Source organism: Anser brachyrhynchus, assembly GCF_964034855.1.
Source record: "Anser brachyrhynchus genome assembly, chromosome: 4".
Taxonomy (NCBI): Eukaryota; Metazoa; Chordata; class Aves; order Anseriformes; family Anatidae; genus Anser; species Anser brachyrhynchus.
The window spans coordinates 17,252,617-17,278,292 of NC_137698.1; the positions used below are offsets into that span (position 1 = coordinate 17,252,617).

Here is a 25,676-nt window from a genome sequence, read left to right on the forward strand (position 1 = left end):
AAGGAAATCACCCTGCGTCCCTTTCAGAGACAGGCATTCAGTGCACGGTTCGACCTACCCCAATCTATGTCTTTATCTGATCAGCTGAACTGCCTTCTGGGCTTCGCTGACTATAAAGGGAAACTAGGATGGCTTCTCAAACGAAGGAAAGTTGTAGACACCAACATTTTCGAGGCACATCACACTCCAAGTGACAAGGCCATGCACACCTGAGAGAAGAACCTGCAAAGAGCGGAGAGAAGAACAGAACAAGTCAGGGCCTCTATTCCAAACACAAACCAGGCAGCAAACTTTTCAGCATCACAGCAAATTAAAAGCAGAGACAAATGTGCAGCTGGTTAATACAGAACTTTTCTATTTCTGCACCTTTCAGAGTTGCCACAGAAACATTATGAGCCTGAACATGTAGGAAGGCAGAGGGAGGAAAGGAAGTATGTCCAGGAGATAAATTCTTCCTTTTTGCGTTCTTTCTTTACTAATATTCTCTACAGGAAAATACTGCTTTTTTTTTTTTTTTTTTTTTTTTTAACTTGCTTCCTTTCAAGTACTTTCAGGTTAAAATGAACTTCTCCCCTAAAAAGCGTTTTCATTAACAGCAGAATAAATTTCTGGAGAAGCTACAATTAATTTACATACGAAAGACAACATTTTCTAAGCTTTTAGCCCTGAAAATTGAACGCAAGGTCCCCTTTGAGCACCAGAGATGCAGCCAGCATGCTGCTATATTCTGCTCTTACCACACCCAGACAAGTCACTGTGCACAGAGCTCCAGCCACGGCATCACTTGAGCCATGTGAGCGTACCTTTGGCGCTCTGGGTCTTGTGATTAATAATTCTGTCCATGCTGCGTGGAAGGGAACTACAATCTGGGCCAGCTTCCTAGAGCTAGGGGCTAGGCAAGTGTTTTAACACGTCTCCTAATAATAATATCTGCTCATAAGACTATCTAAATCTTTCCCTCTATAAACGCCGATTCCCCACAGCTCATCGCTGTCAAGTTGCAGGCTGAAGGAAATTGATCCCATTTGCTCTTTGCTTGAAATGGATTTTTTTTTTAAATTCATCTTAGGGCATAAAACTGTAGTTACTTGCACTTTGAGTAGGTGGCTATACCAGATGCCCTCCTGAGGTCCTTTTCAACCTAAATTATTTTATGATTCAGTTAAAATTAGGTCAATTAATAAGACCTCCTTTCGGCTATTACAGAAATGAAGTGGATTGTGGCCAACTCCAGCGTTTCAAAGTCAGAATTTAGATTCAGCAATGAAGATGACAGATAGCCCTAGAGCCAGAGATCTCTATTCTGTCATCTCATGAGAAACCACCAGATCTGCTGAAAAAATGCACTTTTGTACTGACATTGCCACCTGTGAGGTCACTGACAGATGCCAGCCTATAGAGAGCTGCGCTGGATCCCAAACACCCTCCGCAGTTCCACTCTTGGATTCCCAGTCTCCTTCTATTCTTCCTTCTCATCCATCACCCAGGCATCCAGTCTACTATCCTTCAGCTCCACGGGACAAACAAGGCACTTGGTTTCAGCTTCTGGCAGCCCAGACGACTCCTCTCAGCTGCAAAAATTGCTCTGCCCAGAGCCCAAGGACACAAGATCCGTTAACAAAACCACCTTCCACACAATCTCTAGGTTTTGTGCAGACCCTACCACAGTGTTAGCTCCAAGAACATCTTCTCCAAGGCCTCAGCCATAAAATACTAAGGAGAATGATGCTTTTCACATCTTTTCAATACTTATATGACTACTTTAGAAAAGAGGGTAGCTTCCTTTTCAACCATGCCAAAATCAGTCTTGGTCAGTAAGTCAGACTCGAATTGCGCAATTATCAGGAGTCAACAAAGAATGGATACCACCTGCTAGGATCATACCAAAGCAGAAATTTAGGAAGTGAAGAATGACTTTCAAAGCCCTCTGCTGCTGCTCAGTGCCATCTTAACTCCTTCTACACGCTCTGCAATGACTGGAGGATCACGGCTGCACTAATACGGCCTCAGCTGTGGCGCATATGATCTGGTGCACTACTGCCTTTGTGGATCACGTACGCCTGTCCCTGCGCTGACTGGAGCAACTATAGTGCCTGAAGCCACCACATACGTTATCTTTCCCACTCAGATGCCTTCCTCAAGAAACAGGACACTCTTCCCAGGGAACATCAACCTTCACAGCATCAGATGACTAATCTGCCTTGAGGTCAGTGCTGCCTGTTTCCTGCTACAGCAGGTCACAAAGCCTCTTCCTGATAAACAAGGCTCATGTAGGCATTCCAGCTGGGTCCCGAATTCCTACAGGAAGGAGGCTGTGCGCACTTCTAGTTGGCTGGCTGAGATATGGAGACCTTCAGCATGCCCTGCATTGTGCAAATCCAAACAGCACAATCTGTGTGCGAACTTGGGGAAAGCCACTCCAGGTGGGGAGGAAGCATCAAGTCTCAGCCCAAACAGGACCAGCCCAACCCTGCCACCACCTCCAGACTTGGCTCCTGGGATGGAAAATGAGTATGTAGAGCCACTGACACATCGACGGTTCAGGTCTAGCACAGTAACAGCCCTAAAAAGAGCCTGCTGACCTATAGGCCAAGCCCTATAGTTTCTGTTCCCAACACGTACAGGTACAACTCCTATGCAATGTGACAGACCCAGTATCCACACAGGAAGAAAACAGTGTTCCCTTTCCTCCCACCCACAAACAAAACAATCAGTGTTTCTCACTCTGATACCACTTACCCCACAACCCTATAATTCTCCTGATCCCATGCTCCCCCCTCCTGTATGTATGAGTATCACAGACCAAACAGCTTGACTTCCAAAAACCAGATGTCAAGCATCCTTAATGGAAGGCATCTTAAGTTTACCAGCTAATTCTTCCCAGGAATTAGGTGGCTCCTACCCTTGCCTATGTCCCTTCAGGCTTCTTGGCTAGCATAAGTTACAGTGTGATGAAACGCTTGGACTTGCATCTCCTCCTTTCCTGGGAAAACCGAGTAGATGGGCAAACAGATGCAGCTCTGGGAATAAATGCAGAGGCAAGGATTCTACAAATCTCTGCAAGAAGCAGCAGAGCATTTAATTAAAAAAATGTATATTGACAGATTTAAAAGAAAACAATTATCCAAGAGGTCAGCAAACACACTCACACACACAAGTGTTCCTACATCTCTGGAGTTCTCCTCTGCCTACTGGATTAAAAATAGCTACATTTTGTTTTTACAACTCCTTGTGAAGCTGGTTCAAAAACTGCCGTCTCTCCGTCTAGCTGGTGTCTGGGGGCACTTCCGCACCAGCAGTTTTGCAGAGGACTCCTCACACATCCATTCCTCTTGAAAAGCAGCTTCTGATACCTGCTGCCCTTCAGTTGCCTCATATAGCATCCTGATCATGGCCTCACAAGTGGCACAGAGGGAGAAAAAATCCCACCCCATCAGTTCTTCCAGGGCAGTTACTGAAGACACACAACACACAGCCACGTTACCATGTTCAGTCCCAAAATGCAAAATGCTTCGACTTCCATTTTGTCCCCCTCAAAGTTGGGTCTATGCATCTGCACAAGCACACAGGGAAGAGTTCTGGATAAACCTACACACCAGCAACTGATTAAAATTGCTGCATTGGCAGGGGATCGAGGGGCTGTGATTTCAAAAGACCTCTGCCATCCTAGAGCAGTTCATAGATTGGACAGTAGAGGCAGAAAAGGAAAATGAGGAAATTGTATATGTTTTATGGGAGACATCAGACTTTCTGTTGTGGCTTTGCAACCTCTCTGACGGGCAAGTGAATCAAGTATTTTGTGCTCCTTCAAATTGCAACTGATAAATGTATGGTGAGAGCTGAGATAGGCAGCAAGGAACAGGATCCTGCACGCACTGCTGGGTATTGATAAATGGGTAGCGTCAAACACTTTCAAAGGGGCACTCCTGAAATACTTAGTACTCTGATACTTCATTCTCAAACCCAGAGATGACACCGGGGACTCTATGGTCGTGCCCCCACTTCCCCCCAACTCAAAATCTGCAGCAGTCTAACACAAGAACATGGTTTCAGCTGCACCAGAACAGTGAGAGAATCTGTGGGCCTTGGGCAACAGCTGAGAAAGAATGAGGAAAAAATATGCCTTAGTCAACACAGCGTAACAGGATAATCTGATTCCTAGATATGAAGCTTTATAGACTTCTTCAGGGGAAATTCTCAGGGGCAAAGTCTGCAAGTCTTTGTTGCTACATCAAAAATGAACAGCCTACTTCAAAGGAACAAAACAAAATGACAAAGTTGAGAAACTTATTATTTTAGGCAAGTAACAGAAAGGCTTGAAGGTAATCAAGCATCTTATCATTGAACATCAAAAATTCCTGATAAGTATATCTCAACTCTCAAAGTTGCAGAAGGCTAGGAGAGTTTCTTTGGGAAAAAAAGAGCCTTGGTTTTTCTGTCGGAGGCTTTGCTCCTGAGCTACAGGAACCTTTGAGCAACACATTGGCAGCGCTGCTATGGCCATGGACTTTTAGAGCTAACACATTGGCTCCTGGCAGATGAAGAGTGACACCCCCCCCCCCCCCCAAAAAAAAAAAAAATCCCTATTAATGCACAAGCTTTGTGAGCCTGAACTATCCCCTGAACTACACAAAGCGTAGCAGCGCGCACAGCCCGCTAAGGCCCGTCTCCCTGTCCCACACAGCCCGCTCCCGCACCCACTCAGCACCCTCCCAAGATGGCGGCGGGCGCGCACCCCCTCAGCCGGGGCGGGGCGGGGGAGCGGGCAGCAGGGCGCGTGCGCGCCGCTCGCCGGCCGCAAGATGTCGGCGCAGGGGGATTGCGAGTTCCTGGTGAAGCGGGCCCGCGAGCTGGTGCCGGGGGACCTGTGGGCGGCCAAGGCCTGGCTCATCACGGCGCGGAGCCTCTACCCCGCCGACTTCAACATCCAGGTGAGCGCTGCCGCCGCACCGGCGCTGCGGGGAGGAGCGGCACCCTGCCGTCCCCGTCCCCCCCCCCCGGTATTGCGTGATTGACGGGCATCCTGGCCAATGGGGAAGGGGGCGGGGCGAGCGGTCGCCGTGGTGACGGGGGTCCCGCGGGCGGGGTGGGCGCTCTGAGAGGGAGCAGCCCCCTGGCGGGGCTTCTAATAAAGGTTTGAAGCTCCTTTTTCGCCTGTGGAGTGCGAAGTGCATATATACTATGGCTTTTAGAGTACGTACGCATATACAGAAGTGTACGCATAATGTGCGATTAGATAGCCTCAACCCCCCTCTTAATTTCATAGAATCACAGAATCATTGGGTTGGAAATGACCTCCACGATCATCTGGTCCAACCACCCCCCTACCACCACTGTCATCCACTAAGCCATGTCCCCAAGCACCACGTCCAGCTTTTCCTTGAACACCCCCAGGGATGGTGATGCCATCACCTCCCTGGGCAACCCGTCCCAAAGCCTGACTGCTCTTTGTGAGAGGAAATGTCTCCTCATTTCCAACCTGGACCTCCCCTGGCGCAACTTGAGGCCATTCCCTCTAGTCCTATCACTGGTTATCTGCGAGAAGAGGCCGACCCCCAGCTCCCCACACCTTCCTTTCAGGTAGTTGTAGACAGCAGTAAGGTCTAATAATTTCTACAGCGTTGCAATCATTTCCTCACAGTTTCTGTTCCTCACATATGGGTTCTTTGTGGGTACCTGTGGGTGGTGTTTTAGAGTGGAAGAGTTGGTCTGATCAATAAATGTGTTTGGGAAGGCTCACATCCTGCCCTTCCCTCTTGCAGTATGAGATGTACACCATTGAGAGGAACGCTGAGAGGACAGCGTCTGCGGGCAGGCTGCTCTATGACATGTACGTAAGTGCCTTGCGTTACAACCAGAGTGCTGTGTTCCTGCACTTCTTTCTGTGTTTCTGTCCTAAGCCATAAATTTCACAGAATTACAGAATGGCTGAGGTTGGAAGGGACCTCTGAAGATCACCTAGTCCAAGCCCCCTGCCGAGCAGAATCACCTAGAGCACATTGCGCAGGATGGCATCCAGGCGGGTTTTGAATATCTCCAGAGAAGGAGACTCCACAACCTCTCTGGGCAGCCTGTCCCAGTGCTTTGTCACCCTCACAGTAAAGAAGTGCCCCCTCATATTCAGCTGGAACCTCCTGTGCTTCAGTTTCTGCCCATTTCAGTTTCTGCTCATCCTGTCGCTAGGTATAACTGAAAATGTCAGCGTTTTCCAAAATATCCCCTGAATGTTTTGAGGTAAATTAAGCAGAAAATGTCTCACTCGTTAAAAATGAACAGTAAAGAGTGCAATTTTATTTTCCATTTGCCCTTGCCCATCCTTTCAGAGAGAAGTTTTTTGAGATTGCTGTGCATTCCTTGCCTCAAACTTTGTTACAGGTTTGTGAATTTTCCCGACCAGCCTGCAGTATGGAGGGAGATTAGCGTTATTACATCAGCATTAAGGAATGACTCGCAGGACAAGCAGACACAGTTTTTAAGAGGTAAGGATTCTGCTCAGAGAATAGGGAGAATCCTGAAGGAATCTAAAGGTAAGTCAGTCCTCTGGTTACACAGGTAGTGGGGCAAGTAAATGTCAGTCTTCTAAATTTTGCTTGTTGACTGCAGATTATTTGGATCATTTCAGACTTTACTCATTGCGATAGGCTTAGAAAACACAAAGGGACATGAGGAGCTGATTCCCATTGCTTTGCGTCTATTGTGAGCAGACTAAGTGTGCTGGAATGTAAAGCATGGTCTGGTAAACTAGAAAAGTGATTGCATAGTGAAGAAGTGGAGGGACACTGAGGGATCATAGTCCAAACGATTCCAGAGAACAATGAATGATCATTAAAATGGGGTGATTTTGTATGTGTAAAATGAGGGTTAGGAAAATGGACAGTAACCACAAGGGCTTGAGGTTCAATGCTGGAAACCACAGGCAGCTTCGAAAGCAGGGTTTACACTTGACAGATCATATATAATCTGCTGTTTGAAGGTATGCTTCAGAAGCTGTAAGGATAAGCAGCCTGTAACTCTTTGCGTACGGGCTATTCTAGTTGAGGAAACATTTGCATTTTCCTGGATTGTGTTTATTTTTCACAGAAAATGCAACAATTTACAGGGAGAATATACTGGCTTCTTTTCAATGTCTCGAGAAGTTTAAAGTAAAAAAGGTACCTTTTTAAATCAAAGGCATTTTAGAAGTGGTATGTAAGGAAAGAATATAGAGAAGGATTCTTGAAGAAGCATCTTAAAATGTCAAATATTTTTGTTTTTCAGCATTCTACTCATTAGTAGTCTTACTCGTTAAATCAAATTTTGCACACCCAAATAAATACAGGTTTCATATGGGCTTCATTTAGAGAAGCAGATTTTTTTTTTCCAGACTCTGATATTGAAAACTGAAATATAAGGAGATCTTTTTCATTTTGCGTAGCGACGTCATATTGACTAGTCTTTTACTCTTTGTCAGTCACCTTTACGATGCAAGCACTGCGAGTTGCACGGTTTCTTTCTTTTTCTTTTTTTTTTTTTTAAAGGATTATTTGAAACCCTTCCTGGTCGAGTCCAGTGTGAAATGCTACTGAAGGCCACAGAGCAGTGTTTTAACACATTAGAAAGGGCAGAAATGCTACTACTACTTCTGCGACGCTTCCCAGAGACTGTGGTACAACACGGGGTAAGAGAAGAGTAGCTCATAATAACCTTTCAGCACATTGTCATTGTGTTTCTTGAGATTTTGCTGAAATGTCAATTCATAGTTAATGGCTAATTTGTGGCTAATAGTTGAGATTGTTGCACTTTGAGGTTACTATCAGGGAAAAAATACGCAGAAAACAAACAAAACATTTGTTTTGTAAATGCAAAGAATATTCCATGCTTTTTGAAAAAGAAGAATGGCCAAAAAAATAATAGCGTAGAGTCGTATTGTAGTCTAAGGAAAAATACTGCTCAGCTTTTTGTCTGTAAATTCTCACTGAGGGCAGAGTGCTTTGAGGTTATGACTAGACTCATACTTTATTTAAGCATAGTTTAAAGATAGTTTAAAGACTGTAAAACCTGTTATAAGTATGAGGTAGAACGTGTTAGTTTAAGTTAATCTCAGAAATAACAGGCAGAGTGCACAGTTCAGGTGACAAGCTGCAGCTGTAATGCATGGTAGCTCCATCGCTTTCACCTGTCTGTGCATGTCTTTCCTGATAGGCACATGCACAATTTTTCTTTTGATCTTTTTGCTATCTTCTGGCATTATTTTTCATCTGCAATAAAGTAGGGCTAGTTTATGTTCGTAATTAGGTACTAGCACATGCAATTGCTTTGTAATTAATTGCTACTGAAATATCCACTGAATAATTGTTCAACATCATTGAATTGCAATTCAAAAAGTTTTTAAAAACACTGGTACAGTGTTTGATTTTTACCTCTGCTTATACAGGTAGGCCTTGGAGAAACTTTATTAGAGGCTGAAAGTATTGAAGACCAAGAATCCCCAGTGAATTGTTTTAGAAAATTATTTGGTAAGAAAATAATAATATTCTTGTTTTATTGTACAGTCTTGTAATGACAGGAAGATTCTCAGTTACATAAACTTCTCTCTTGATATTAAGATTAGAAAACCACTTTATTCAGAACGATGTCTGCCCACATTAAACCAAGCTGACCATATGGCACAAATAGGTATTACAGTCATTCATGTAAAGTTCTTTGTGATCCTTGGTGGTGTATGGTCAGACAGAGATGGAGGTTTACATTGCTGACTGAGAAACCTTACTTAGGACAAATAGAATAATAATGATAATAATAATAATAGAAAAAAAGCAACAACACAAGTCTGAATGATTTTTTATTTTCTATTTTAGTTTGTGATGTTCTTCCTCTAATAATTAATAACCCCGATGTTCGACTTCCTGCCAGCTTGTTATATAAATACCTGAATAAAGCAGCAGAATTTTATATTAACTATGTAACTAGATCTACACAGACAGAAAGCCAATATCAAGGTAAGAATATTTTTACAAAATTAGTCTTCCCTAAAATACATTTTAGCCTTACTGAAGTGAGGTCTATGTAATGAATCTGTTAGAGAAAGATCCGTAGTAGTATTTGATCTTCATTAGATCTTTGATACCAAAAATACCTCATGATCGTTCAGCTGATTAGTCCTCACAACATATGTACTGAGAGGTAGGTCAAAATGTTCAAGATCTCCTCATTCAGCCTATCATCTCTCTTACAGAGAAGGTAGAAAAGCTTTTTGTTCCCTTTTTGTCTCCTCAGTAAAGAATGGTTACCCGCAAAGCTCAACTGTGCCTTTTTACATGTCTCCCTGAAAATAAATCTTAGTTTGATTTCTTTTTGAAGAGAAAAATGTGCTTGTTTTCTTAGGTTCACAAGATTCCTCTGATATTATGTCTCCGAGCAAACGTAGCTCTCAGAAATATATAATAGATGGTCTTACAGAGAAATCATCCCAGATTACAGATCCTTGGGAGAGGCTATTTAAAATATTGTCTGTGGTGGGAATGAGGTGTGAATGGCAAATGGATAAAGGAAGAAGGTAAGAAGTTTGTACTTTTCCAGATATTTCTTCTCGAGGAGGATTTTAATTCTTAAATAGTAAGAACTGGAGAAGGATTTTAACATGAGGACATTTTGTGTAATTAATTTACATTCATTCATTAATTCATTTACATTAAATTAATTACATAAGCTGTCCTCATGTGAAAATCCTTTTGAATGTGCAGTTTGTCTTTTAAGACTGTATAGTGTAAAGTGAAACCAGAGAGTCCTTTCAAATTAGTCATTAAACTAAACCTTGATTGATGAAAGTCATGCACAAGAACTACAGTAGTGCGGGGCATCATTTCTTAGGTGCTCCAGCAAATTAAAAGAAGGCAAATATTTAGTGAAGTTTCACTGGTTTGCATTCCCAGCCTTCCCTGACTTTCAACTGAGGGGTTTCCTGAGCCAAAACATTTCGTTTTTCATATTCACTGTGCATTCTTCCCTTTAGTTTTGGAGTCTGTGTAACATACTGAATTTTGTTTTTATTTCTATTTCTTTCTCAGAAGTTTTGGTGATATTTTGCATAGGATGAAAGACCTCTGCAGATACATCAGTAACTTTGATAGTGATGCACATGCTAAATATAAGAATCAAGTAGTATATTCTACGATGCTGGTGTTCTTTAAAAATGCATTTCAATACGTCAGCAACATTCAGCCATCGCTCTTCCAAGGTTAGTTTCTAATGTTTTAAGAGTTCTTCATGTTTTCATTGCTAACGTCAGAAAGATCTTTTCTCAGTTCCCTTTTCAAAACTATCATCTTACAAAATGACATGAGTTCTCATTAAGATTCTCCGAAGTCATTACGGACAGCAGCAGAAGTAGTTTATGACACCTGCTGTAGTGGATTAGAATGAAGATCAGTCTAATTTAGCATTACAGTTTCAACCTTGGCCAGCAGCGGTTGTCTAGTGAAGAGAAAAGCAGCAGACCAGATGTTATATATAACATCGCTAGGGTTTATTCCCACTCATCCTTCAGCATCACATTTGTCTTATTTTCTCCTCTGATTCTGATTCTTTGAAGCTGTCACTTCCCTAGTTTCCTTCAGTCAAAAGGTTGTAGACCTTCCACAAAATATGTGAAGATACTTTTGAGTGTGGAGCACACAAGAAATGTATAATTAATCTAACAAAAAATGAATAGAAAAATACTTTCTGAAATTTGCAACTCACAAATTCCAATTTGTCTTTGTAGTAATCAGTTGAACGATGTCAGTAGATAGCTAAGCTCGGAAGACAAATAGCATGGCAGCTTGTGTGCAAAGAACACTTAGTCACTTTAAATTTATGAATACAGGAATTAATTGAGTTGGGTTTTATTGTTTTGATCCAGAGGAAAGAAATGTTACAGTGGTATAGTGAGATTCTTTAGCTGTGTGTTAGTTTTAGCTGCTTGATTCTGAATTGTGGGAGAAAGGAAGTAAGGCACATGTAAAAATCTTCCTTTCCAAGTTGTACAATTGAGTATGGTTAAGCTCATGTTTTCAGAGTAAACCACCAAAAAAAAAAAGAGTGTACTGAGATATCACACTGCAGTCCTTTGAGTGCGTATCTTCTGGTACCCTCCATCATTTCCTGACATCGGGAAAATAGTTCCAAGTGTCCTACTCATTTCTGCTTTAGTGTTAAAGTGCAATGGTATCTGGTGGCTTTTGTATCGTTTCTATCATTAGGGTTTTTCCTACTTGTCTTGAAGGGCTCACGGTAGAAATGTAGAATAAGATCCTGCCTATTTTGGAGCAGGAAGTGTAGCGGTAGGGAAAAAAGCTGTCGCCTACTCTGTCCAGTAGCTCTTAACTTTGATCTGTGAGTTTCTTGTCACATGTGTGGGCTTGCAGGAGACCTCTTGAAAGAAAGCTTTTCAGTGCATTTTCCTTACATAATTCATATCTGCCTTGTTGGGGACTTGAGAAGTGAATGAGGCAATTCACACCTCTCGGGCTGCCTGCAGGCTTGGCAGGAGCTGCTATTTGGGCTGATGCTTTTAGGGGTTTATTTATAACACTGTGTGCTAGAAATCAATTAAAAACTCTGTAAGCCCAGATTCTAGAGCACAGTTGGGCTGAGAAACATAACGCGTCTCTTTGTATAGCTGTGTCTAATTCAGTAATGTAAGAGAAAGTTTGCAGCCCAAGTAAGGGGTGAGGTTTAGTTTGGTTTTCGTATTGAAGATTGTGGAATAAAGACTACAGTATGCTTGCCTGCTACTGAGAAGAGCGTGTTTCTTTGGAAAAGAAAGCGCTTGCTTAACTGGTGCTCACTGAAAGCAGTATGAGTAAAAGAAAAACCCACTCCTTTCTTTTCAGGTATTGCAGGTAGGCAGTTCTGGAGATTTTAGTGTGAAAACTCCTCCAGCATCCCGGTGGTGGTGCTTCCATATCTGTTTTCTCATGGATACTGTTTTCTACCTAATGACTTGAATAATGTTTTAAGTGTACACAGGTTAGATTGTAACACAGTGGAGTGCCTGATGATGCAGGTTAGGTGATTTCATTTGGTTGTAGCCTTTGTGTAGGGGACCTTTCAGTCAAATGAGATAAAATCATCATCTGTTAAAGTATGGCATGTTGTTTGTTGTTGTGTGAACTTCTGTTATAGTGGACGGCTTACACGTCATTTTTTGAGTAGATGGGAAAAGCTTAATATGGGTTCTTCATGTCAAGAGTTGAAACAGATTCTCCTTATACTGTGCTTTCAAATCGTTTTTTTTTGCAGTTATGAATGAGGCCTTAGTCTTTTATCCTGCACACAGAAACAGAACAAATGCAAGTACTGAAAGTACTTGTTGGCGTTACTGTCTTGTCAGGCAGAGATTTCAAAATGGGAAAAGAGATGAATGCATTTCCCTCTTCCTTTATATTTCTCTTTGTCTGAGCTTTGCACATCTATGTACAATTCAATTGTACAAACGGAGAAAATATTTTGGGAGGGAAGACTTTCTCAGTACTGGCCACATACCAGTCTTGTTTGAGAATAGGAGGTGGTGTCCCATTTTATAAATGATAAAACCTAAGCAATTAAGATCTGAAATAACAGGTACCAGATTCCATGGGGTGTTCTGTGACACCAGTGGAAGTAGAAATTGATGTCTTCTGTGCTTCAAAATGAGGCTTCTGTAGAGGTTTTGGGAGTGACGATGGGAGTTTCTGTACGAGTGAAATCAGCGGGGACAAAGCTGACGCTGAAAGATCATACTAGGAAAATCTCATTATAAAATACACTTGCTTCTTTGAGCCTGCCAGCATATTGCTTTGACTTCTCCTGAGTATGTTTTGAGAATATTGCTCTTTGTGGCTGTTAACTTCAGAGCCATTTGTTCTGTTTACCTGTTGAATAATTGTACTCGTAAAATAAAAGAGCAAATAATACTTGATGAGAAAAGACATGCTGCCTGAGAATATCTTGTGACTGCTTTGTAAGGAAAGGGTTCAAATACATGCCCTAAGGTCCTCAAGTAAACTCTTGTGACGTCTGGTAAATGTGTTGTAACCTTCACCATGAGGCTGCCTAGAGGAAAAACAGCTTTACCAGCATTGCTTAAGCTTATACAATTTACAATCTGAAATTCAATTCAGTTATTCTCTAACATTATAATCCATACTCATGAAGGAAGCACAACCAGCTTGGTGTAGGCACAAGACTTTTCAGATCTGTTTATAACATCTTGGTCTAATTTATCTTTACGTCCAGGTCCAAATGCTCCGAACCAAGCCCCACTGATTCTTCTTGAGGATGTGACCAATGTCTACGGCGATACAGATATCGATCGTAACAAACACATACACAAAAAGAGGAAACTTGCAGAGGGAAGAGAAAAAACAATGGTAACTCCTTTAGGCCTTTTTGTATGGAATAAGAATGGCATTGGTGCTGGAATTTAGACAACAGTGGTTTTGACATAGATGGGATAGATGTATTTTTAGCACTACCCTGGAATAGCTGTTTCTGACCACAGTATTGCAGACATACTTTTTGGCTAAAACCAGCAAGAATAAAAGGATTTTTCTAGCACTTATGTGCTGATAAGAATATTTCAGTTTTAAGGAGCCCAGCAGAGACTGCAGAAAGTGCTAAGAATGGTAACTATAGCAGTCAGATCTTCTACAGGTAAACCTCCAAATTAATTGACTTTTCATTATTGGAACTGTGAATACATTTGTTTCTTTAATAGTGGAAGACCACTGTTTCATGGAATTTCTCTGTTGATAGAAGTACCCACACTTACACAAGAATTACATTTTCTTTGCATTATGCTGCTGAAGGCTTAAACAGAGTGCTGAAGTGTAAAGTGTATGTCCTTTAATGGATAATCTGGCTGAAGTGTGGTCATGGTACACTGCTTATCAGAAAGAACTCTTTTGGAACACTGTTTATCATGCTATGCCCCTGAGTTGGTAGCAAAACAACTTGTTTTAATGTTAGAACGAACTAAGCGAAATAATGAAAAGTCACTTAAAGACACTGAAACTAGAATCTTGGCATCTCTAGTACGGAACTGTTTGCTTTTGTGAAGTGGAACGTCTGTGACTTAGAATCCTTTGAAATAAATATACAATAAGAATTGAATCTTTGTTTTTTACTGACTGTTAAGCAGAGCTCAGATGATGAGGATCCTTCTGGGAAGGCACGAAGTCGCCATATAGCAGTAAATAAGGCAGATCTTGCGAATTCTATTGAAGTATTAGAGAGCTTTAAATTGGCAAGAGAGAGCTGGGAGCTGCTCTATTCCCTGGAATCACTTGACAAAGGTAAGGCTAACTGCAGGCAAGGCTACATGTATTTACACTTCATTGTTGTCATTTTAGTATTGTTAAAACAGAATTTCTGTCATTGGGATACCTAAAATTTAGCTTACTTTGTATCCTTAGTATTTTTGATCCGGGTTCCAATAAGAAGCTTTACCAGTTGTGACATTTCTGAGTGTTTTGTTTCTGACTTTTGTTTTGCTCTTTGGTTATTCACCCGCACTTCTTGTGGAAGCAGCTTTCGCTGAAGGAGCAGTTGACTCGTAGTAGTGCTGATAATACTAGATGAGGATGTGCTGCTAATTGCTCCTTTAATTCATGCTTAAGAAAATAAGTTTTAGATTGTGCCTCTTTCTTTCTAATAAGATGTGATAATCTGGAAAACAAATTTATTTTCTAAAAAGCTGGCAAATACTGTCATTTAGCAGCTTTTATTGGACACTATGAAGAAAAATGTAATGAAACTGTGATTACATAGGAAGAGGGTATCCTATTTTTGATTTCACACTCTTACTGTTTTGTGTTTTCATTTCTAAATTCAGCTGTATTTTTCTACATAGTTGTTTTTTAACCAAAAGCTGTGATATGCTTCATTTTTTTTCCCTTTCCTTCTCTGATCACTTACGCAGAGTTCACTAGAATTTGTTTGTCGTGGAAGACTGAAACCTGGCTTTGGTTAAGAATCTTTCTTACAGACATGATTATCTACCAGGTAAAAAAAAAATAAATCAAGCAAAAGCTAATAAAAATGACATAATGTTGCTCTTTTAGTGAACAGCTGTTCTGAATAGCCAGTATGACTGCTTTATGTGGCTACTGGTTCTATCCTTTAAAGTGGGACCCTTTGGGGGATGGAATCATACCATTCTTATCACAGACTAGGTACCCTACTTACAATATTTCTGTCCTAATTAGCTGATTGTTGAGTCCAGCTGATTTCATCATATGGAGAAGACCTTGGCATTGGCATTTTGACCAGTGGATACATATAGTGTGATGGAAGAACGGTGTAGTTTATTCATCTGCTAATGCATTCTATTGGAATACAGTCAGAGAGAATAATTTTCAAATAGCAGAAGGTGTTAAAATGTTTCAGTTAACATTTATCATTCTCCTTAAAAATTAGGCTGATTGTTCTCATTCCAGATCCCATCCTACCATTGCAGATACCATCCAAGCATTCATTTGAAAGCTTTTTATAAGGGAATTTTTATCTCAATCTTTCTACCCCTTCTACAGAAGACCCTAATACTGTCTTTTTCTATCTTCCTTTTAAAGGGGCAGTACAAAAAAGCAATTAGCAGCCTCCATCACTTGGCAGCTCTTCAGGGCTCTCATTCTCCACAGCAAATTACAGGACAAGGCTCACTAGAAAATCAGAGAGCACTAATCCAGTTAGCAACATGCCATTTTGCCCTTGGAGAATATCGGGTATGTACAGCATTCCACCCACTGGTCTTTCATCATCTGACCCTGTGGTTCCCATTTGTCTCCCTCCTTTGAATTTTCCCATCATCCTGCTTCCAACAGGGCATCAAACGTAAGCCAGGGTCTACAGAAAAAACATGCTTCACAGGGAAAATAATTGCAATTCCTGTCTAATCTGACCATTAGCATCTACCGTATACAGTCTGTTTGGTGGTTATAATTTGGGGTGTTTGGTTATGATTTACCATAGCTACAAGTGTTTCAGTTGTATATCAGAGTATCCTTGATTTTGAATTAGTTAACAAACAGTTTTAAATATGAGGGGAAAGTCCTTAGGTTTAGGCTTTATGTGGCGGAGGCAAGAAAAGGTATATGGAAAATAAAATTTTGTGATCGTCTTAAAAAATGATTAGTTATCAGCAGACAGTGTAAGAGACTCCAAAACAATATGGGCTGGCCTGACAAGTGAGCTTGCTTTTCCTTCGGAATATGTATTTTTTGTTTTTTTTTAATACTACAGAAGTGCAGGGTGCAGGTGAGTTCGTGTGAATGCTAATAAGAATGGCTGGGTCTCAGGATCTCAGGTCATCCTAGAACTATTGGACTAGTCTTTTCTTCCAGCTTGCTACTTTTTCATTAGAAATCTGATTATATATCCCTTCAGACATCTTGCCGTCTCTAGGAAATAGCATTCAAATTTATAACATTTGTCATACTGTCAAATTGTCATTTTCTTACTCTATTTTTACCATTGACAGAACAAGCTTTTAAAAACTATTCCAACAATTAATTTGAAAACTTAATCTTTCAAGATAAAACAGTATTGGATTGTAGTTCTATTGATCTAACACTCCTGAAGTGAAGAATGCCAACACACATATTTTTCACAATTAAAATGGTTTCAGGCACTCAGAGATTAATGGCATTCGTATCACAGCCATGTCTTTTTGTTCAGCCAAACTAAGTTGCATATTAAGACTACTGAAGCTCTATCAGAGAATTTTCTTTTTTTTTTTTGCTTTTGCAGTGCCTGAATCATTATTAACATAGCTGTATTTAAGAACCTTAATTAACTAGCATTATCTTGTCTCTGTTCTTTTTATAGCAAACATGCGAAAAAGTGCTTGACCTCATGTGCTATATTTTACTTCCAATACAAGAAGGAGGTAAAGTACAAGAGGAGCAACCTAAAGTAAAGTCTAAATTCAGAAAAGGTATGGAGCTGCTACTACCCTAAACTCAGTGTCAATTTTAATTCTTGTGTTTTGGTTGAGTATATAATGTATATAATTCTTCTCTTTTTGTGTCATGAAAAAGGGAGGCAGTTCTTCACTTGTGAATGGTTTTCCTGCTGGTACCCGTTAAAGTGTTTTGGTGACAAAGTCCTATCACAGGAAAAAGAGAAATGAAGAATAATTTTTTTAATATGTGACTTCACATTTTGAATCAGTTGTAATTTACCTTCAAAGTTCTCCTCCCTGCCTCAGATTGTTGGCACTTGTATAGTTGTTTTTCTTCATTCTTACTTCTTCCAAACATAGAGAATCATAAGAGCGCTGAAGAAGTCTGTGATAAACTATTCTGTTACAGGGTCTGATCTGAAGCTTTGGCCGTGTACCAGTAGAGCTATCATGCCTTACTGCCTTCATCTACTGTTAGCTTGTTTCAAGGTAAGCTATGGGCTGCAACTCACATGTCTGTAGGACCTAGTGTGTGTAACTGGGGTCCTGAAACTGCATGGCCTTATCCCAGTGGTGCAGCTAGGTATGAAGGGCTCTGCCTCAAGTCCTTCTCACCTAAATGTGTTTGTGGAAGGTAATTTTTTTGGGGGGGGGGAAGGAGGAGGATTTTTTCTCTTTTTTTCTCTTCTATTTGCATTGGTTTGGGGCAGAGAAGGTACGATTCATCTCAAAATATCACTGTCTGTATCCAGACTTCTCTTATAAGTCATTGGAGAGAATTCGGTATTTTGCCTGGAATTTTCCAATCTATTTTAAATGTATATGTTAGGGCAGAATGAAATATGCTTCTAAAGAGCTTGTTTTGTATTTGCACAGGTGTAAGTGAGATAAATCCAATATATTTTTAAAGAGTAATGTATCTTTTCTGATCTTCTCCATGTCATTTTTTCCCCTGCAGCTCAGAGCTTTCACAGACAGCAGAGATGATATGGCTTTGGGCCACGTAGTTGTTCTGCTCCAGCACGAGTGGCCAAGGGGTGAGAACTTGTTCCTGAAAGCCATCAACAAAATCTGCCAACAGGGAAACTTCCAGTATGAGAATTTCTTCAACTATGTCACAAGTATCCTTTCTGTAACCGGGAGTGTCTTTCACATCCAAAATTATGTGCTGGGGTGTTGAAAAAGCTGTTAGATAGTTTCAGCAGCAGCTCTTCTCCATGAATCGTATTCCATATTTATTTACATACTGTGCGAGCCTCTTGTAATAGGTGGCAGTGCATAATGGACTATAAATAGGTCTTCTGTTACCTGTTCAGGCACTTGAGAGTACCCATAAGTACACTGCAGTTGCACTTTCATTCAGAAAAGCAGCGCCAGCTTAGACTGTTAATGCAAGTCTTTTCAGTAAGATATTTATGTCGTTATACTATTTGTTTTGCTATGCCCATCCATAGCTGTGGATAACAAAAAAAAGGTAAAGTGATACCTGCGCTTCCAGGAGTTGAATAATAGCCATTACTATTTTTGAATGCTTTCCGTGAGTAAGATTTTGGGCTGAGCGAGATAACAAGTAATGTCAAAGTTCATGCAAAGCACATCTGATTTTTATAGTCAGATATCTAGGGTATGCTTTGGTCAGCACACACACAGTGGACAGCTTAGTGTTTAATTTTAACCCAAATAGCCATCTAACTGCGGTCCCCAGGGTCTAACTCCTATCTGAGACAATTAAATTGAAGCCCTATTTGGAGGCTGCAATGAGAGTGGTATTAAAAGAAGAAAAAAAAAAAAAGAAGAAAAGCTAAGTAAAGAACCAAAATAGAAAACTAAAAAGGGTGGTATGTGCCAGCATTTCCTTCAGTCCCAGCCTCACTATGCACTGCTTTGATATTGTGCAGTGCTGGAAAAGAAAGTAAAATCAAACAGGAAATTTGGAAAGATGGTCTTAATGACATGAGCTTTCTTTACCCCTGTCTGACTGTACATACGAAAACAAATCGCCTGATGTGTATTTTGCACATTAAAAAGTCATTTCCCACTAATTTCTGGAGTGTTAGGGATACATGCTATGATCTCGGCACTTTTAAGAATGAGATGTTTCAGTAGCTGTTAATTTTGACTGTCCTTTCAGTAGTGTGGCTTCAGATGTTCTGGAAAGGGAAGAATGTTCTCTTTTTTTCCCTACTCAAATCTTTAACGTTTTCCTCAGATATTGATATGTTGGAGGAATTTGCTTATTTAAGAACACAGGAAGGAGGGAAAATTCATCTGGAACTGTTGCCAAATCAAGCAATGCTGATCAAGTAAGGATAAAAAAAGAGTTTACTATTTTCTTTAAAAAAAAAAAAAAAGTATGTTCTGGTTGTCTTTGCTTTCACGTAATCTTCAGGATAATAAGTCTGTCATGTCTTTGAGTTTAAATTTAAGGAGCTCAAACAAGGTGGTGAATTTCTTTTTCTGACTCTCCCAGTGACCTGTGAACCCTTTTGTGGGGTTCTTCAACGTTAAATTCCTTTTACAGAACTTTGTTTTTAAGTGTTGCATTTGCTTTAGAGTGATTCATATCACAGTAATCACCAGTTTGCTGTTTCAACCAGACACTTATGCTTTACAGGAATTCTTTAAATAACGAGGCGTAAATGCAAGCTGTTATTAATAATTTTGCTGAACAGCCGTGCCAACCAGAAAGCACTATTTGTTGCAGTCAAAGTTATGAAAGACCACTGAATGATGAAAAACTTAGATTAAATTACTCTCCAGGTAAACTCTAATAACCTTTCTGTCTGAACTAGCAGGTCATCTCTTGCTACGTGCTGAACAGCTTATTCTGCTCAGCTTATTACAAGATGCTGAAGAAAATTAATAATTTAGATTAACTTCCTAGGTGTTCTTAGTTTTGAGTCAAGACTGAACAAGTATCTGCTGCAAGGTTTAGAGGCAGAACATTTTGAAATTTCCTGGTTGTTTATTAGGACTTGTGGTACTTTGGTTTACGTGAGGGAGACTGGGAAAATTTGTCAAAATTCCAGTTAGGGTCAGTGTATTCTGGCCATTCATTTTCTAACTAGAAGTGGGCTAAAGTTTTCAAAAGTGGGAGCCTTGTATTAGATAACCATCCAAATATTGGACTAGTAAATAGATTTTCTAAAGTTCTAGGTAACCGACACGAAAATCAGGAACTAGGTCTACTTAAAGAAAAGAAAAAGAAATTCAAATGTTTAATTATGTGACAGAGAACCTTCTCTTTTAAGCTCTTGATTTTCAAACTTTTACCCTTGCTGTATTTCACTTTTGTATTTAAATTTGTATTAAATACTTTTTGTGTTTAACCAGCTGTATGGAAACAAAAATCAGGGTGTGCTGCACTGCGTATGATGTTAAGTGGTAGTCTGTGTCAGCAAGAGCATTTACTGCAGCAGACCACACCTCGTAACTTTTTAGCTGCTGTCTCTAGTTAGTTGTAATAGTTCAGTGCTATTTCACTGCGTCACCGCTTTTACTTCTATTTGCTTAGTGTTCTGACCTCACCAGTCAGAAAGCGGGTGGCGAGCAGTGTGTCTAGCAAGACAGCAATCTCTTTTTGACCTCCTGTTGACTAGTGTTGTGTTTCCCGAGTCATGGAAATGCTTGGAGAAGAGAGGTCTGTTTCTTTGTGCTTATTACACCAAAATGGCCAAATACCCCGTCCAGCTGGAAGAGAGTAGAGTGTCTTTTACGTGGCCGAGATCTGTAGGAGAGGAAGCACTTCATCAGCAAGCTGATGGGAGACGGTGTTCAGGGCGCAGTTCACTGATAGTAGGTGATGTCTGCTCCCCCGGTACCCCAAATATTTTTTAGATATTTTTTAGGGCACAGAGATGGAGTCAAGGAACAGTGTCAACCTCAGCAGCTCACTGCTTCCCCCAGCTGGAGTTTTAGGTAAAGTGCATCAGCACCGTCCTGTTTCCTAGGACATTAAGGAGCTGCCTTTAAATGGTTTGCAGGCTGGCTCTTGCCTTTCAAAACTATCAACAGTTCTGGTTGTTGGAGCTGCTGCATCATCTTCCTAATAATCATCAGAGGCAGCTCGGATCCTGTTCAGTCACGGACAGAAAAACTCTTGTGATTTTGCCACGCAGCCCAAAGACAAAGCAATCACTCCTTTGCTTGATCTTTCATCAGAATAAATGTGTATAGCAGTCCTGTGTCATAATTAACAGGAAATATGTTACAGGTATTGTATGTTTGTTTATAAGGACAGGTTTTTGTATCATGATGTACTTGTAGGAAGTTTTCTTCCTGGGTGAATTCCATGTTCTTCTACCAAGACTTTTCCTCAGTACCTTATACTTTATAGGGAGCAACACTCCTTTTTCTGAACCTAGGAAAGCAAACTGCAATGTGGCTTTAAAAAGCTGAAGTTAGATCTTGGAAGCTTTGACTTATAGCTGGGTCCTGCAAAATATATATGCAGCTTGTAAGGTTTCCCTTTGCTTGTAACAGTGGTGAGAATATGAAGGTCCACAGTTTTGGTTTTATCTGGTGATACAGCCAGCTCGTTTGCACTGCCAGAAAGATGTGTCCAATGAGCTCTGAATTCAGCTATTTTTTGCCTTTAAACTCCCTTCTAGACAAGCCGTGTTTCATGGTTTTACTGATTATACTTGGTAGTGGTGGCAGCATTAGGTAGTGAGATTAAAGGCGAAAAGAACAGAATGTAAGAAACGACTGATTGAAATCATGCTCCTATTTTTGATAGTTTTAATGTAGCTAGACTAATCTTAGTCTCCCAAATGCTGCATAAACTTGATGTGAAAGCTGATGAATTTTCTGCCTCTACTTACATTCCTATCTCATCTTTCCTTGGGTATAGAGGAAAAAAATCTAAGTTGGTTTGAAGCGGAACAAATCATCTTAAAAATGTAATTTTTATTCTGATTGTGCACTTGGGTTTGTTTACCCCTGATGGTAGATCTTGCAAATGGTAATGAAGACTCAGTTGTGCAGAATTCCTTCTGCAAACATCTGCCACCTGGGACCAACACCACGTTGCTGCTCCTTTTCATTTTCTATTCCCCATGTCCATTTTTGCAAATATTGGACTCAGTCATGCCAAGAGCTCTTGAAAAAGTATCTCGTATAATTGAATAATTCTTGTGAATATTTTACTTCAGGTTATTTTATCTGTACTGCAGAGCATTTTTGTACTACTAAAATGTCCCTTCTCTGAGGTTGTATTTTTTTTTAGTGTGGCTCTCCATCCGTATTCATTAAAAAAATTACAGGTACTAATCAAAATGCCCACCTGTAAATCTGAAGTAACTCAGCTAACTCAGTATTAGAGGTACATAAGTGTAAGTTTGCTTCTCAGCTCCTCCTTAGCATCCATGGGAGCGAGTTACACAGCATTTGGGTACCTAAATAACACTGAGGTTATGTTTTGAGAAACCTGGGTTAAGAAACTAGACCTGTTCTCTGTATCCCAGATTTCTCATTCCTCCTTATGTGGGGCATTGGATTTGCTCTAGGCTGGAAGCGTGAGGTTATTATCCTGTGCTATAGGTAGCACACAGAGATGAGGAGCTTACTTCACAGAGAAGACAAATGCTTTTTAGCTGAGACACTTTTTGGTGGCTGGTTCCTGCAGCCCTGGTTGCAAATGTTACCTCAAACATTCCTCTTGGCAGTGGGAGGTTGCTCTAAGCAGGCTTTTCTGCTCTGACACCGTGATGTCCTCCAGCAGCCTCTTTCGTGCGCGGTTGGAATTTGGAAGAGTGAACAAGGCCGTTTGTGGGCTAGCGAAAAGATACTTACACAACCTGTAGCAAACACTGTCGTGCACTCAACGTGGCTGATACCTGCTGTGCATGCACGTGGCTTGAGCTCAGCAGCAAATCCCTCACCGCCAGGCTCTCCCTGCTGGCTGACGCGCTCGCTGGCTGCGCGGGGAGGCCGCGGCGTCTGCCCTGCGCCGCTGGTGAAACCTTTCCTGGTTGGCCTTGTAAACACAACGGTGAAGAGGTTTCTGCACCTACCGCTGCCCTTTCTCCCGGTGTAACCGTCCAAAAATTAAGAGTGTGTGTTCAGACCACGTTTGCAGAGCAGCCTCACGGTGAATCTGGGGATGTGTGCATGTTTGATGCTGTGTGGGTCCTGCGCCCCTGCGGCTGCCTGGCGGTCGTACCGCTCTGTGGTCTCACCCTCGTTCCCTCTTGCCCCTTTTTTTTTTTCTGGAGTTGTTTTGCACCGAAGGGTGAGTTGGCGTGTGGGTGTTTGAATGCTGCTATTTGCTGTTTTTTAAAGGACTTCTAGCCCTCCCATGGGGTTACTGCAACAGGAATTCATACCTGTGCTACAGCCCAGCATACAGACTGCCGACAGGTACCAAGTGGAAAAACCCCGCTCATAGTGTGCTGTGTTTTGTCAACATGTTTTACTGCCCATGGTCTTCAGCAATTTGTTACTCAATATGTATCTTTTTTTTTTTCTTTTCTCCATTTGTGCCTACATTGCCTGGCAAACCATGTTGTTCTATTATAACATTTCTTTTTATTTTTCCCATAAATTGCCAGTATCCGTGTCCTTTCAATTTTAATAATCACTGTTGAACTTAAACCAAAATGTAGAAGTTTCCCCCCAAATGATGCTGAGGTTCGGTCACATAGTACCAAATGCGTAATAACCCTTTCTTTTAAAGATGTTAGTTACAAGTGTATAACTCTTTCTTTTCAAGATATTAGTTTCTGTATCCGTTTGTAGTTACTTTTCATCATTTAAGTTGTTCTGAAACATATTCTGTTGCCCAGCTGTTAATGACAGACATCTTCAGGAGTGCTGCTGGCTCGCTCGGTAGCTGTGGGTTGCATGTTGTCCTCTAGGCTGCAGCTGACCCTAGCGCTCACGGGCCAGCAATGTTTAAGGCAGTGAAGATGGAAAATGGCTTATCCCATAAATTCTGAGTATGCTGGAGTATTTTTAGTGCAATTTTACTTTGCCCACCCTGGCTCTAGTCTCTTCAGTAGCCTCTTTGCCTTTTCCATATGTTGCAGAGGTCTCTGCTGTTTAGGCAGAAGGGGAGTGACTGGGATCAGAATTCCACTTCGAGAAGTTTCCTCTCAACTGCTGGAATTGCTGATTTAAATAAAGATGGGGTGGTATTTTTGATGAGGGCAATTCCTATATTTTGCCCTTCTTCATTTCCAGCATCTCTGGATTGGCATAGATGCCTTCAACCTTTATTTCCTTTCTTTCTTCCACTGTGTGTGCTGGGTTTCGCCCAGCTCTTTGTTTCTCGTCACTGACTCAGGCCTTCTCTCAGAGTTAACATTTATACTTTTTCTCTCTCGTTTAACGTATGCTGCCCCTTCAGTAGTGCTAAGGCTTTTATTTCATACCCTTTGCCTCCCATCCCAAGTATGGCTTGCAGGTAGATATTACAAAGTCTGGATCTTGGTGTACTGAGTTCTGGACCAGTGCAAGTAAAGCTTAGTGCTTTGGCACTGCAGAACATTGTTCTACAGCCAAAACTTTAGCTATCGAGTGCTGCAGGCCAGCATGAGGACAAAGAACTTTTAATAAGAAAGGGCTTTAACAGGGAATATCCTGAGTTTCACCAGCCACCACTGCTTTAGCTTGCTCAGTAGCAGGACCTTTGTTCTGTCTGAAAACAAGTCCTGAACTTCTGCTCAGAATAAATGCACTCTGCCTGGCGTCTCGTATCCCTGTAGGAGCTGGCTTCTACTGATGCACACTCACAGCCTGGCTTAATTTTGTGCTTTGTGTTGGCCTGCCAAGTGTTCACTGTGCCTCGTGTTACTCAGAGCAATCAGTGCCCATAGGATTATGTAGCTCCTTCCTGCACTCTCCTACTGGTACAAGATGCTCTCTGCTCTTTATGGTGGCAGCTGTATCTCCCCTTGCTTTAGACAAAGCAGGTTCAGCCTTTTTTTTTTTTTTCTCAACCCCAACCATTTATAGAACTGTTGACAGGGAGGAAGGGGCCTGGGCTGTAAGGGTAGAGGAAAAAAATAGAAATTCCCATCCCCACTCAGGGAGAACACTGGGTTAACAGAGCAGGTTTTCCTGTTAGACAGAACTGCAGCTCTCCCCCCTTCCCTCCCCAACAGCCACTATAACCAAAGCATTGAGAGTAAAGACGTTGATGGAATTTCTATCTTTTAAAAGACTCGTAAACTACTAAATACTCGATTTTGAAAAAATAGCATAGCACACACACTTCAGCTCACCTTATATAAACTCAGGTGTGGACAGTAGATAAATAGTTAGTGACACCTAGCACTTCTTAGATTTCTGTAGTGCACCAAATAACCCTCGTGTGATTTTGTCTCTCTCTTTCCTTCGTGGCTTAAGGCATCACACAGTTACCCGAGGTATAACTAAAGGAGTGAAAGAAGATTTCCGCCTGGCCATGGAGCGCCAGGTCTCACGCTGTGGGGAAAATCTCATGGTGGTCTTGCATAGGTTCTGCATTAACGAGAAGATACTGCTGCTTCAGACTCTTTCTTGAATGGACTGGATCACGATGCAGTGTCTTTTATGGACAGAGGGAAAGGCTCTTAATTGTATCAATGGCAGCAGAGCAGTGGAAAATCACACATCTGAAGTCATAAATAAGCTTCCCTGTGAGTTACAGGCTTTGTAATACAAAGACGGTGCTTGGTGTTTGTTCACAGCTTCATTTTCTCATAGGGATAGATCAAACTTTATAAATAAAACTTTGTTTAAAAAGTCTTCTTTAACGTTTTATTTGTTTTGGTGGTGGTGCTTTTTTTTTTTT

At 41.1% G+C, this 25,676-nt stretch overlaps 2 protein-coding genes across 11 annotated transcripts in view; one reads left to right on the forward strand and one right to left on the reverse strand.

The window, feature by feature from the left end:
* CSGALNACT1 (chondroitin sulfate N-acetylgalactosaminyltransferase 1) overlaps positions 1-2,075 on the reverse strand; it is a 54,031-nt gene extending 51,956 nt beyond the window's left edge. For all 3 annotated transcript variants that reach the window (XM_080590423.1, XM_080590420.1, XM_080590419.1), the window contains exon 1: positions 59-2,075. The gene's annotated coding sequence lies outside the window, so the exon portion shown is untranslated. The remainder of the gene's footprint in view (positions 1-58) is intronic.
* Positions 2,076-4,760: 2,685 nt separating this feature from the next.
* INTS10 (integrator complex subunit 10) lies at positions 4,761-25,630 on the forward strand. Of its 8 annotated transcripts, none has more exons than XM_080590394.1 (18): positions 4,761-4,931; positions 5,763-5,830; positions 6,376-6,479; positions 7,518-7,657; positions 8,414-8,495; positions 8,838-8,978; positions 9,364-9,535; positions 10,047-10,216; positions 13,237-13,370; positions 14,138-14,294; positions 14,921-15,003; positions 15,570-15,722; positions 16,825-16,933; positions 17,310-17,389; positions 17,859-18,021; positions 19,110-19,203; positions 23,183-23,260; positions 25,250-25,630. In XM_080590394.1, the coding sequence occupies exons 1-18, from the start codon at positions 4,803-4,805 to the stop codon at positions 25,404-25,406; spliced, it is 2,214 nt and encodes a 737-aa protein (XP_080446520.1). In that variant the 5' UTR covers positions 4,761-4,802; the 3' UTR covers positions 25,407-25,630. The 8 variants fall into 8 exon arrangements, with proteins under 8 accessions (XP_080446520.1, XP_080446522.1, XP_080446521.1 ...); XM_080590395.1 differs by having other exon boundaries at positions 4,762-4,931; positions 14,141-14,294; XM_080590400.1 differs by having other exon boundaries at positions 4,768-4,931; positions 5,763-5,834; positions 14,141-14,294.
* Positions 25,631-25,676: the final 46 nt, after the last annotated feature.

What these genes read in the sequence shown, in the direction of transcription:
- INTS10 (XM_080590394.1), top strand. Translation starts at nt 4,803, where the DNA reads ATGTCGGCGCAGGGGGATTGCGAGTTCCTGGTGAAGCGGGCCCGCGAG. An exon ending in AAAGTCTAAATTCAGAAAAG is followed by an intron (nt 16,934 to 17,309) that starts GTATGGAGCTGC and finishes ATTCTGTTACAG; the next exon opens with GGTCTGATCTGAAGCTTTGG. An exon ending in TTTCTTCAACTATGTCACAA is followed by an intron (nt 18,022 to 19,109) that starts GTATCCTTTCTG and finishes CGTTTTCCTCAG; the next exon opens with ATATTGATATGTTGGAGGAA.